The 12,430-nt window shown below is 49.0% G+C and overlaps 1 protein-coding gene across 1 annotated transcript in view; it reads right to left on the reverse strand.

The window, feature by feature from the left end:
- Window positions 1-899: 899 nt before the first annotated feature.
- Window positions 900-12,430, reverse strand: part of LOC135829210 (uncharacterized) — a 51,083-nt gene continuing 39,552 nt past the window's right edge. The window contains exons 6-7 of the mRNA XM_065341616.1: window positions 2,433-2,511; window positions 900-1,204 (exon numbers count right to left, since the gene is read on the reverse strand). Of these exons, the coding sequence (XP_065197688.1) occupies window positions 900-1,204; window positions 2,433-2,511 (384 nt within the window). The remainder of the gene's footprint in view (window positions 1,205-2,432; window positions 2,512-12,430) is intronic.

A 12,430-nucleotide genomic window follows, 5' to 3' on the forward strand; every position in this document is an offset into this window, starting at 1 on the left:
GAACGCTGCCCTGTGGGACACCACGAGAACAAGAAACGGCAGGAGAGAGATGTCCTTGAACTCTGATCTGCTGGAAGCGGCCTGAGAGGTAATCAGCAAACCAAGTGAGTGGAGTACCAGATATGCCAAGAGAGAAGAGTTCAGTCAGAAGACGCTCGTGCTGAACGCCATCAAACGCTTTCGACATATCTACGAACACAACTCCGGTGTACTCTCGTCGAGATTTGGCTAGAGACCATCTGTTGACTGCGAGGGCAAGTGCATCCTCTGTATGATATTCCACGCACGAAGTGCAGCCCATGAAGTGGCCGGAGTGCGGATGGCCCATCACGGTTAGTGCGATGACCGCTAGGGGGCAGGAGTGCGGGAGTGTGAGTGTGATGGCGGAAGACCGTGTTAGATGACCAGATGAGAGAGGATAGCTAGCCCATGGTTGCCTGGCCTTCATGCCAAGTTGTGGCGTATTGAAACTCACATGAATGGTACCTGTTGTTGCTATCAGCGCAGTTTGTCAGCACAATCCAAGCAAAGCAAATTGCCATGCTGTTCAGAACACTCGGTGTGGGTACATCGGTGTGAGTTGTGTGCCGGCGTGGCGGGTTTTAAATACCTCATTGTGTTCTGCGTTGCACCTGTACCTCGGACAGCTTTTGGATCAGCTGTGCCATGTCTGTGTCAGTTGTCCTGATGTAGCGCAGGACACTGTTGCTCCACCATCGGCCCATTGCCCTGATTAACCAGTCAGGGGTACTCGCCATGGCTGCAGTTGTGGCGGCACCGATGCGGAACGAACGACCAGCGTAATCGCGCGAATGAGGTGTTCTTGTGTGTGTAAGAAGCTGTAGGAGCTATTCTGTCAGCGCCTGCCTGATTAGCAGCGGAAGAGTGCGCCATTGACGTCAGATGGATAGGCAGTCAAATTTGACAGGATGGCGCACCCGGGCAAGGTTGTGGAGTGGCTTAGAGATGTGTCTCGTGCAATGCGGCCATGTAGACATGAACTGTCCGTGGTTGCAGTGGCTGTAGCCGGCATGGGCGTCCATCTCTGCAACACACAGAATTGCAAATTTCCGATTGCAACTGATGTACGTGCAGCCCGTTATCTGGGTGATTGCCATGGTGGCCAGGTTGGCGACCTGCGGCATCAGTCCAAGAGCAGGAGGTGGATTGCAGGGTCCTGGGCTTGCCATGCCGATGGCGCTAGCTGATGGAAAACCGGCAGATTGACACTAGACAGAGCATTGGCGCTCGGCCAACCTCCTATTGATATGCCATAAGTGGCTTGTAAATGCTCTGCTGGGTGCAATGGCGCTTGATGCAATGGAGGGTTTCCCCAGGGAGTGGTAGAGTTTACGTTGTGTGAGCTGGAGCGTAGCCTGAATGGTAGCACTCGATCAAAGTTATATTGTCCTTGCCACTGCATAGCCAGAAGTGACCAGTGGCGCAAGTGCACAGGGATGAGCAAAATGCATTGTGGATGTCCAGCTGTGTCAGCAATGCACCCTGCCGACACGCCATGACTGTTTTCACTGCGTCGTTAATCCGGATATAAGACAGGCTAAACGCGGACTGATCAATGCCATCGTTCAAGCTTTTGCCAACGGGAGCTGATAAATGGTGGATAATGCGTAGTTTACCTTTCTTCTTGGGCACCACACCAATGCCGGAGCACTGGAATGGTGGAAATGGAGGGATGGAATAAGGGCCGCAGGTCTCTCCCTGCATGTTGCTATGTACTCAGATATGTACACAGAATGGTCAGTAAATGAGGAAAGATCTGGGTCCGTCACAGTCCGGCTGCGACCCGTGAAGCCTGTGCAGAATCCAGATTGTAAGCCTCTGCTCACGCAGGAAGAGAATGCCTTGTCTGGATGATCAGTGAGAAGTCTAGTAAAGTGTATAACAGCAATGGGCGTGTGGATACTAGATACCCGGATATGTACACAGAATGTTCAGTAAATGAGGGAAGATTTGGGTCCGTCACAATCTGACGGCAATCCATGAATCAAAACGGTGGCAACTGAAATCCGACGCCCTGGGCCGTGCGATCACTTTCTAGCGGCCTCTATTTCCTAGTGTTACAATCCCATGCCGAGTCTTTGCAATGTGAGCGCATCGCTCAGGGGGCCCGATTTCAGTTGCCAGCACTGTTTGTCGACACTATCTCAAGACTGTGAGGCATCAATTGTCATGTCCAGGGACGCATTTCGCACAAGAATCACATCCCCTTGATCATCTTCAACCAAAATGAGATGTGGCTCTGGCTGCCTATTCAAGCGCCACGAAGGGCAAGATATGCTGCTGAGCTCCATCTTTCTCAGATTTTCAGATTTAGAATCAATTTCTTTAGCTGGCCACAAAACATCCCTTCTGCCTTTGGCCTTGCAGTATGGAGTGCCCAGCCTGAGCCACCTATCTCCCTCTGAACTTACATTGGACAGAAGTATCCCGTTTATGGCTCTCATATAAACTCGCATTGTCAGGATCAGTTTTGGAACTATGTATGATGTCCTAGGAAAAGAACACAAAGAGAAATCATGCAGTAGGTCAGGCCTGAGACTATGAGCTCATTGCATTGAAACTTATGTCAGTGTTTTCTGTTTTATGCAGTAAGATTATGTTTCCTTGTTCTGTTGAAGGAAGTTGTGTTCTCTCTCCTACTCCTCTACTTCGGATTTGCACAATTCCGAATGAGTAGGACAAGGCGAATGACTATGGGACATGAAATGTCCCGTATATTACCCAATACAAGTAGCAGACTGCCAGCTGCAGTGCGTGTGTCACTTGAAGTAGTATCTTCCACCGCTGCTGTCATTCACACCTTTCAAAGTCATGCCACAATGCAATCTTTCACAACTGCTGTCATTTACACTTTTTTGCTTTGTGGGCATCTAAACCAGTATCCACAGTGACTCATCACTGTTTTCTGATGGTCGCTCAGGGCGTAAAACTCTGAGTTAATTAAAAAAATAATACTCTTATTGCAAAAGAAGAAGAAGGCAAAATGCCACGAGTTATGACTAACTGTCCACCAACGAACCAGATCTTATACAGTCAGCGAGTGCGACAAAATGGCACAAAACTGACTAGGAGTACTGAGACAGTTAGCCATAACTCATAACATTTTGTCCTTCTCCTTTTTCCCCATATCTTAATTGGCTCACCGTCCGAGTTGAACATCCTCTTGCTTTCGTTTGTAGTACTAAAACACATAACGTGGTGAGTAAATTTGACCAGAAGCAGCTTCTCCTTCACAGTCGTAGCTTTGGCGGATGTGCCCTCTCGTTTAACCACAGGCTCATTGTTGTGCGATTGCACCTTCAGACACCGTATGTAATCTTTTGGCAGAGGAAGAAAAGTGATCCTCATTTGCCTAAGTTCAACAGTTCGATATGCTGAGAAATTTGCCAGTGAGCTAGTTCCTGATCGGGATCAAGGAAATATGGGCCCGCAGGAAATATCCCAGAGGCTCATGGAAGGGGCCAGGAGTGCAGCAGGATAATTATATCCATGGCACATTCAATTTTAAGCAGAAACTCATCACAAAACACACATGCGCCCTCGGTTGGACTATAATCATGCGCCCTCGTCCGGGATATGATCACGCGCCCTCGGTTGAGCCGTATGCTTTAACCCTCCATGGGTAAGTTGTTGGCCTATATGTCAATTGGTTGTGAGTGTGCACGTAAGTACTTCATTGTACGTGCAGACGGGCGTGGGAGTGTCTGCAATTATGTTTGTGCACATGGATGTGTGTATGCGTGTGTGTGTGTGTGTGTGTGTGTGTGTGTGTGTGCGTGTGCGTGCCCATGCACCTGCGCATGTGCGTATGCGGAGGTGTGCCCGAAGACCAGGGTGTGTACCCGCGGACTGGGGCTGAAGTTTCATTATGAGCCTTTTTGCATCGACACTGCCAAACAAGCTTGGGAATAACATAATGCAGTGGCGATTATTTCATTGACGTACTCAAGCTCAACTGCTGAGGGATGAATTCGATGAAACACATTGTACTGAGCAGGAAGTTGTTATTACGTGCAGGTCCTCCCACATTCTTCAGATTGCAGACGTGAGGCAGTCAGCCATCAGGAAGTGCGAGCTCCATATCACCCCAGACGAAACAAAAGCACTCCCAAAGGAATTGTTTCAGGAATGCACATGCCAATTGTGAACACAGTTTTAGACATTGGATGACACAAAGGTCAACCTAGCTAAAATTAGGCTGCATCATGACCCGGGGTCATTGGCGTGTCCTGATTTTGGGGGGGGGGGAGTTGGGCGGGGGGGGGGGGGGGGGGGGTGCGCGCCAGGCCATCGCGCCTTAAAACGACTCTCCAAGACACGTATTTCACCTATAAGGTCGTTTTGTTAGGGTATTTATGTGTACGTGTTGTGATTCTACAACCGGGCGATACTACTGCCTTCTGTCTGCTATTGTATAGACACCCGTCCTAGTGTTGTTTGACTAATAGGCGTTGCTCTTCCTTGAAGCCACCACTAAGCCTTAGTGCAGCGAATGTTTCTTCTTCACTCAGATTCACATCTTTTGACCTTGGCATTTAAAATTAGAGTTTTTGTTTTGTGTTTGCATGACGGCAAGAGTACTTAACTCGAAAAGGAGCTTTTGATGACAGAACTGCTTCCTGATTGTGTGTTTATGATTTCTGAATACGATTGCACTATGGTTCACACTCTCAGCACATCATTTGTGTCTGGGTATCTATGTTTATGCAACTCGCTCGACTGCCCCTCCCTGACTCGCACGAGTACCGAGCTTGCTACTGCAGGATGTTAGAACTATCCGGAACTGTGCTTGGTATAGGCTGTGCAGTGCTATGACTGTACTGCGGAACTCACATTTTGCTACTTGGTTTTGTCTAAAATAGTGGTTGCGACTTCGGCGATGACTTGAAAGAAAGGGTTTGCTCCCCACTTCTCGTATGCTCCGGATGGCAGTCGTGAGTCAGTCAAGTGTCAAGTCAAAAGTCGGCGGAATAGCGCAAGCTCCAGTGCGGTTTAGTCTCTATACCTCTTTTGATTGCACTTAGCTTTCTTGATTGCTCGCTGACTTGCTAGAACGCTTCTCCAACCAGGCCTAAGCTGGCTTGGAAATTCCAGAGGCAGTGCTTGGAATTCCTAGATTGTGTTCCTTGCAGCTCTCCAATGTTTGGGTCAAAGCAAAAAAGCGATCGGCCCTGACTCTCTTGTGCTTTCCTTCTGAACATTTTTTGTCAGGTATAGGGGGAACTTGGACAATTCATGGCCCTCGGGGAGTGGGACAAATTATGTAGTATCCGATGCATTATTTTTGCAAAGCTTACTTCTGCGGCCCCCCCCCCCCAATACAACCCACATGCAGTATGTTAAAATGATCGAAATTATTTCTGGAATTCAGAAATGTACTGATACATGGTCAGCGCCACCAAACTAAGTTTCCTGCACTGCAAACAGCCTCTTCCCCAATGTCGACATACGAAAGTACCTGCCAAGCAAACATGTCATGTGCACAAGTGTAAGAAAGTGACCCCAAAGCAGTACACTGGGACGTCTCTTATCCGGGCACCTTATGAAACCACAAGTTGTCAAGTGTGAAAGGCCTTCGCGATTGTGACAATGTGTTCGGTTCAATGCAGTTGCATCTCGACTCCGCCGCACCACTGATGTTTACGGCGTGGTATACGCTACATGCACTATGTGCGATTTGCTGTGTGCGCTGTAGTTGGGTGTTGGATGTGTATGCTTTTCTGATATACACTGTCATTTTCACGCTATAACTAGCTGGTGATCTTAGAGTTCCTTCGAAGTAGTTTTTATATTCGATTGGAGTGAAATATACCGTTAGGATTCAATAGTTGTGCTCGTGCTGTGTGGTCATTCGATCCTGACAATTTAGAGAATCACAAGGGTTCACAACATTTGGGGACCACGCCAGGTAAAAAGTGAGCATGGCAGAGGAACTACATAATTTGGAAGCCAGCTTTATCGTCAATGGAATTCGGTAAGGATTGGAAGGCGAGAAATTGGTGAAACATGTGGAGCAAAGGCTCCGACAGTACGAGGAGCGTGAGGAGCGCAATGCCAGGCGGTAAGAAAAGGCGGCCGAGTTTCACAAAAAGCTCAAGGAGATTAACGAGCACATCGCCAATGCGTATGATGGTCTTGATGTAGCCACCAGTGAGAGTGCAATGGGAGGTACAGCGGAAGCTCCCAGTCACAGCAGTGGGCGCAAACCGTTGATGAAAATCCCCTCATATGATGGAACGCAGCCACTGGAGCGTTATATCGACCTGTTCGAGAACATCTGTTCAAAGAACGAGTTCGAAGAAAGAGAATGGCTGCTGCGATTGCGTATCGCGCTAGCGGGTAGCACAGCAAAGAGGATCTGCATTGCCTGCAATAACTACGAGGAAGCAAAGCGAGAGTTGCTTGCCTCGCTTGGAAAGATGCCAGACAAAGCGTGGAAGACGTTGCTTACAGGCAAGCAGCGGTCAGAGGAGTCCTTTCACCAATACGTTGTCCGTGTTTGCTGAGAGGTAGAGGTGTGGGCCACATTCGCTACAACGGAAGATAGTGAGGTGGACACCAAGTATAGCGCCGATATAGGTAATATGGCCCCTGTGCTGCAAGCAATTGCAAAGCAGTTGATCTTGGATCAATGCGGACCTGAGATGAAGATGTACCTGATCGAACGGCAGTGCTACGGGTTATCTCTGCGTCAGGTTCTGGATAACGGCGCGTCTTACCAGGTCACGCACGGACGACAGGGTGATACTGCCAAGAAGCCAGTGGAACAATCAGTTCCAAGGCCCACGGCGTCGGCGCAGTGCATGACAATATCGGTCGCAGACGCATAGAAGCAGTTGAAGTCGCTGCCAAAGGAAGGGAGAAAGGTTTTTCTGCAGCGAGAGAGACTCTGCTGGAACTGCCTCAAGTATGGCCATATGGCAAGGGAATGTCAGTCAGGATCGAAGTGCATGAAGTGCCAGAGGAAGCACCATCTGCTAATACATGATGTGTTGGATGGAGCAGGTTACAGCCGATAGAAACCGACTGAGATAGTAACGGAGAGGAAGGCTGGATCATGCTGTCTACACTCAGCAAGTGTGCGGCTGATGACCGGAGTAGCACGAGTTGAGGGAAGAATTCGAACGGCGAAGGTTCGCGTATTCCTGGACTCAGGTGCTGAGGCGTCATTTGTAACTGCAGCGTTGGTGTCAGCAATCGATGCAGAACACGTTGGTGTTGAAAATGTAGAGGTGAAGCCGTTCGGCGCGGAATCAACTCAACAGCGCATGGATAAGTACGCCATCACAATCCAGGTTAGCCCCGCTAGCATTCCGGTCCGCACGTTCGTGAAACCAACGCTAGAGGTAGATCTGAAGTGCGCAAGTCTGAAGACCATTGCTCAGTGGCACAGTTGGGGAGTAGAGCTGAGTGACAAGCCTCGGCAAGGGACATCAGATGAAATACACATGCTGATTGGTGCAGACTATGTCAATGCACATTATCTAGAGTGCGGATGCAAGTTTTTGCGCTCCGTAGTGTTGATTTATGACTCAATATGGCGACTAACGAAGATGTGGACTTAGCTCTGCTAACATACGAGGAGCTGCTCACAGTTGCCCCAGCTACAGGACTGACCAACCCGGAGACAATGGGCCAACAAGACTTGGCTGTTGCCCTTCGCAAGGAAGAACTAGGAATACGGAAGTCACCAGACCAATTGGTAAGCGACCTGCTCTCCACTTTCCAGCTGCTTAACGAGACTATCGAAGGTATGGCTTCAGAAATAGAATGTCTTCAAACGAGCAAGACAGACGCCATTGTCTCCTTGCAAGTAGAAGTTGCTCAACTGAAGGGAGTAGTAGAGAGAATGCAGTCCACAAATCCCGTACCCGTAGCGTCCCCAGCTTGCACTGACCAAGAGAAATTGTACAGTAGCACTGCAAGGAAAGCTGCCTCGCCAACAGGCACACACACCAGCACGGACGTTAGTACACATATTACTACAAGAAGTAGTACCCCAACGGCCAGACCTGACCTGCCCGCCAAACCTCAAACGCAAGATACAAGCACAAGCGACAATGGGTGGCAAAACCCACACCGCCGCCGCACTGCATAAGCCGACACCAACACTACCAGTAGTCCGCTGAAACGCACTATCACAAGCCAGTTCACAAAAGAGCCAGCCCGTACAAAACACAGTGACCTTCAGGTCGTGGAGCGAGTGAAGCGCGCGGCTTTCTACCTTGGCAATGTAGACCTTGGACACGATGCTGCCTCAATTGAACTGTGGTGTAAAAAGAAAGATGTCGAAGTTTTTCACTGCTCAATCTCAGAATCACGGTACTTTGGTACAGCTTATGCCCACCTGGTTGTGGGAGAGAACTGTGTAGACAAGATCCAAGCGCCTGGTTTCTGATCTGACAAAATTAGTATCCGGAAATGGAGGTTCCACACTGACCAGGCTGAATCTGAACAATGAGTAAACCAACACCTCAACTTGACCCTAACGCAACACCCTTCTATCCTTAAATGTCCCTAGCCTCCTTTCCCGTAGCCTGTATCAATGCAAGTTCCCTTAGAAACAAATCAGCTGAGCTATCCGACCTTCTCACGACCAGCTGTCTCCTTATTGTTTGCATAACTGAAACCTGGTTGTGTCCACAAGTTTCCCTCTCCTTCCCAGGCTATGAATGTTTCGAAGGGATCGACCCACCTCCGAGAATAAAATTAACACCAACGACTTCCTGGCCTATGGCGGTGTTGCTATCCTAGTAAAATCAAGTGCATTTGGTCCTATTACCCACCGTACAGACCTACATCTTCCGCAATTCGAAGCTACCTGGGTAGAGATATCGCCATCCACTGGAACCTCTGCTTGCCCCACACGCCAGCAGCCCATCCAAATTGCGGCTGTCTACCGCCCATCGCCTACCGACCTCTCGGTGATAGATAACTTTTACGCCTCATTTCAAAGCTGCTTGACTAAAATACGGACCCCTGGTTCGCCAGCCCTAATCATGGGAGATTTCAATGCTAAATGTTCCACCTGCTATGGAACAACAACAGACACTGCAGGCCACCACCTTTCATGTCTTCTTGACATGTTTTCCTTGCAGCAACACGTCACATTCTCGACCCACCGCTCCCACAAAGGCAATAAAGCTGCCCTGGACCTGATGATCACTGACACAGCGGCCAGCATCTGCGATCCGCGCCCCTCAGCCCCTCTCGGTCAGTCGTACCACTCAATTGTTCTCGGCCGTTTGTGCATCCCGACATGTACTGCATCACCACCTGCACTCAACACTACACTGCCCTCCCATTCCTTCCAGATACCTGACTTCAGTCAGTTTGACATCTCCTCCAATCTTCCCACTCACCTAGTTGCTCTAAATGAATCCATTGCTAATGTCAACTGGCATGTTGCTGTCTATTTGAAGCTTGGAGATCCAAACCGTACTGCTCCAGCATTTTATGACATCCTTCATGGTCTATGCTTCGCTTTCCTACCCACCCCGTCGCGCTCTTCAGCCCCAAGACGGCATACACCAAGTCCTCCATGGCTGACATATGCTGTTAAAGCTCAGTTAAAAAGGAAGCGAGACGCCTACAGCTTGTATAGAAAGTATCCTACTCCTAGCAATCATGAGCACTACAAGTGCGAACGTAACAGAGCACGAATCCTATCTAGAGAGGCTCACCACGAGTATGTATCCTCCATTAGCACTAACCCCATTATCCATTATTGCATCCACCCCTAGTCTGTTGAAGTTCGTTAAAGGGGGAAGTTAAGGAAAAAATCAAAATTTCACCAGTTGTAGTCTCCGGGGGGCTGAGTCGAATGGTCGTGGTCCGAGGAAGCTGAGACGCTCCCTTCCTACTTTAATCCCAATCGAACTCGCGCACTTCCACCGAAACTGGGTGACTGCGCCCTACTAGATGGGGATTTGTATGCAAAATGTCACTAAAAACGCCATTTCGTTCTTATAAAAGCACGGATGACCGCGATTGGCCCATATGTTGTAGTCTTTTGGACGCTGAGTCGATTGGTTTTGGTCCAAAAGGGCTGCGATGCAGCATTCCTCCTTTATTCCCAATCGAACATGGTTGAGCAAGCGGTCACGTGCTCCTGCGTACACCAGTCACCTGGTCACCGTGCCTGCAGGGTACAACTTACTAGCCTGTTTGACCTTTTTTGGGTGCAGTCCTGTTACTCGAGTTGAACTCGAGTTGAACCTTGGTGTGAAAGTTGTTGCCTGCTGGTGTGGTGACCAGGTGATTTGGGCACCCAGGAGCACGTGACTGCTTGTTGAACCATGTTCGATTGGGAATAAAGGAGGAACGCTGCATCGCAGCCTTTTCGGACCAAAACCAATTGACTCAGCATCCAAAAGAGTACAACATATGGGCCCATCGCGGTCATCCGTGCTTTTATAAGAACGAAACGGCGCTTTTAGTGACATTTTGCATACAAATCCCCATCTAGTAGGGCGCAGTCACCCAGTTTCGGTGGCAGTGCGCGAGTTCGATTGGGATTCAAGTAGGAAGGGAGCGTCTCAGCTTTCTCGGACCAAGACCATTCGACTCAGCACCCCCAAGACTGCAACTGGTGAAATTTTAATTCCCGTAGCTATGCAGAAGACGTTACTTCAGTAACGTCTGGCGCTAGCCAGGGTCCACACAGCTTTAATTTGGTATTTGTTTGTTTGTTTGTGTGTTTGTTTGTTTGTTTGTTTGTGTCACGCCTGGCGCTATCCGTATCTGACGGCAAAAAAGGCATAGGATGTTATAAATTTTTCAATTCTCCTATTTTTTTTCCAGGCATATCCTGGGATTCGAACCCGCACTATCGCCCTACATACATTCCCCCATACACTTCGCATTCATACCCATTCTTCCAAGTTGCTTCACGTTATTATCTTGCGTTTGAAAGCCCTATTTGAATATTGCGGGCAGCTAGACGGTGTCGGATTACCCTCGATCGTACCTGTCCCGTACCTATCCCCTACCATACCGTGCCATCAAAGACGGCTGGCCACAATGCATATTCAAATAGGGCTTTCAAATGCAAGATCACAATGTGAAACAACTTGGAAGAATTAGTATGTATGCGAAGTGTATCGGGGGCTGCATGCAGGGCACGCGATAGTGCGGGTTCGAATACCAGGTTAAAAAAAAGGATTTTTTAAAGAAAACATCCCTATGCTTCTTTTTGTTTAGGTCATCAAGGCAAAAAAGCATAGCGTAGGGCCCTGAGCTTCCAAGCTCTCTCGTTTTTGCCTTAACTTCCCCTTTAAGCAGCTTCGTGCGCCATCTTCTGTCGGAAACCCTGTCATCACTGAACTCCACGAAAATAGCCTAGTTCACAACGACCCTACCGAGATTGCCAATGCTCTGAATCGCCAATTCATCAGCTTTGGAACACCGGATAATCGTGCATGGTCTCTTCCTTGTATCGCATCTCACAAATTCCCAGCACTCCCCTCTTTTCACACTACTCCTACCGCCATTGCCCAACACATCCGTCGCCTAAAGCCAAAGAAGGCCACAGGTGCAGATGGCATCTCCCATGAACTCCTAAAAGCCCTGTCTCCTAGTATAGCTATCCCCCTCAGCCTAGTTTTCAACCAGTCCTTCACCACCGGAATCTTCCCTGATGTCTGGAAGGCGGCCGTGGTGGTGCCTATTTACAAGAACAAAGGCAGTAAATTGTCTGCGTCCAATTACCGGCCGATTTCACTCCTATCCACCATTTCAAAGCTCTGTGAACGGGTGGCATTCGGCCACTTACACCAACATGTGAACCCGGTCCTTGACCCGTCACAGTCTGGATTTCGGCGAGGCGATTCGACCACCTGGCAGTTGCTGAGGCTTGTGCAGAAGCTATATGAATGCAAGGATCAAAAAAAATTTAGCCTCCTATTTTTTTCGACCTTAGCAAAGCATTCGACACTCTGGACAAGGGACCTCCTCCATAAGCTAGCAACGTTTGGCGTAACCGGGGTAAGTCTCCAGTGGCTCACCAGCTATCTCACTGAACATCGACAGAGTGTCCGAATTGGACATGCCCTGTCTGCCCCTCTAACAGTGGGGTGCGACAGGGCTCTATCTTGGGGCCTCTGTTGTTAAATGTATGCGTAAATGATCTGGCATCTTTGGACCATACATCTCTCTACGCGGACGACACGGCGCTCCATATAACCGAGCCAGGCTTATTAAAAGCCTGTGACTCGCTACAGTATCACATTAACCAAGTTGTGCGCTGGATGTCGGAGTGGAAACTCCGCCCCAACGTGTCGAAAATGGAAATCCTTTGTATCCCCCCACGACCCTCCAGTGACCTCACCCTCCTCACGACTCGACTTTTTACTTTCCCTGACGATCCCATTGCTATCAACATAGTTAAAAATCACAAACACCTTGGTAT

The sequence above is a fragment of the Sycon ciliatum genome, chromosome 13 (assembly GCF_964019385.1).
Source record: "Sycon ciliatum chromosome 13, ocSycCili1.1, whole genome shotgun sequence".
In the NCBI taxonomy this organism is placed as follows: Eukaryota; Metazoa; Porifera; class Calcarea; order Leucosolenida; family Sycettidae; genus Sycon; species Sycon ciliatum.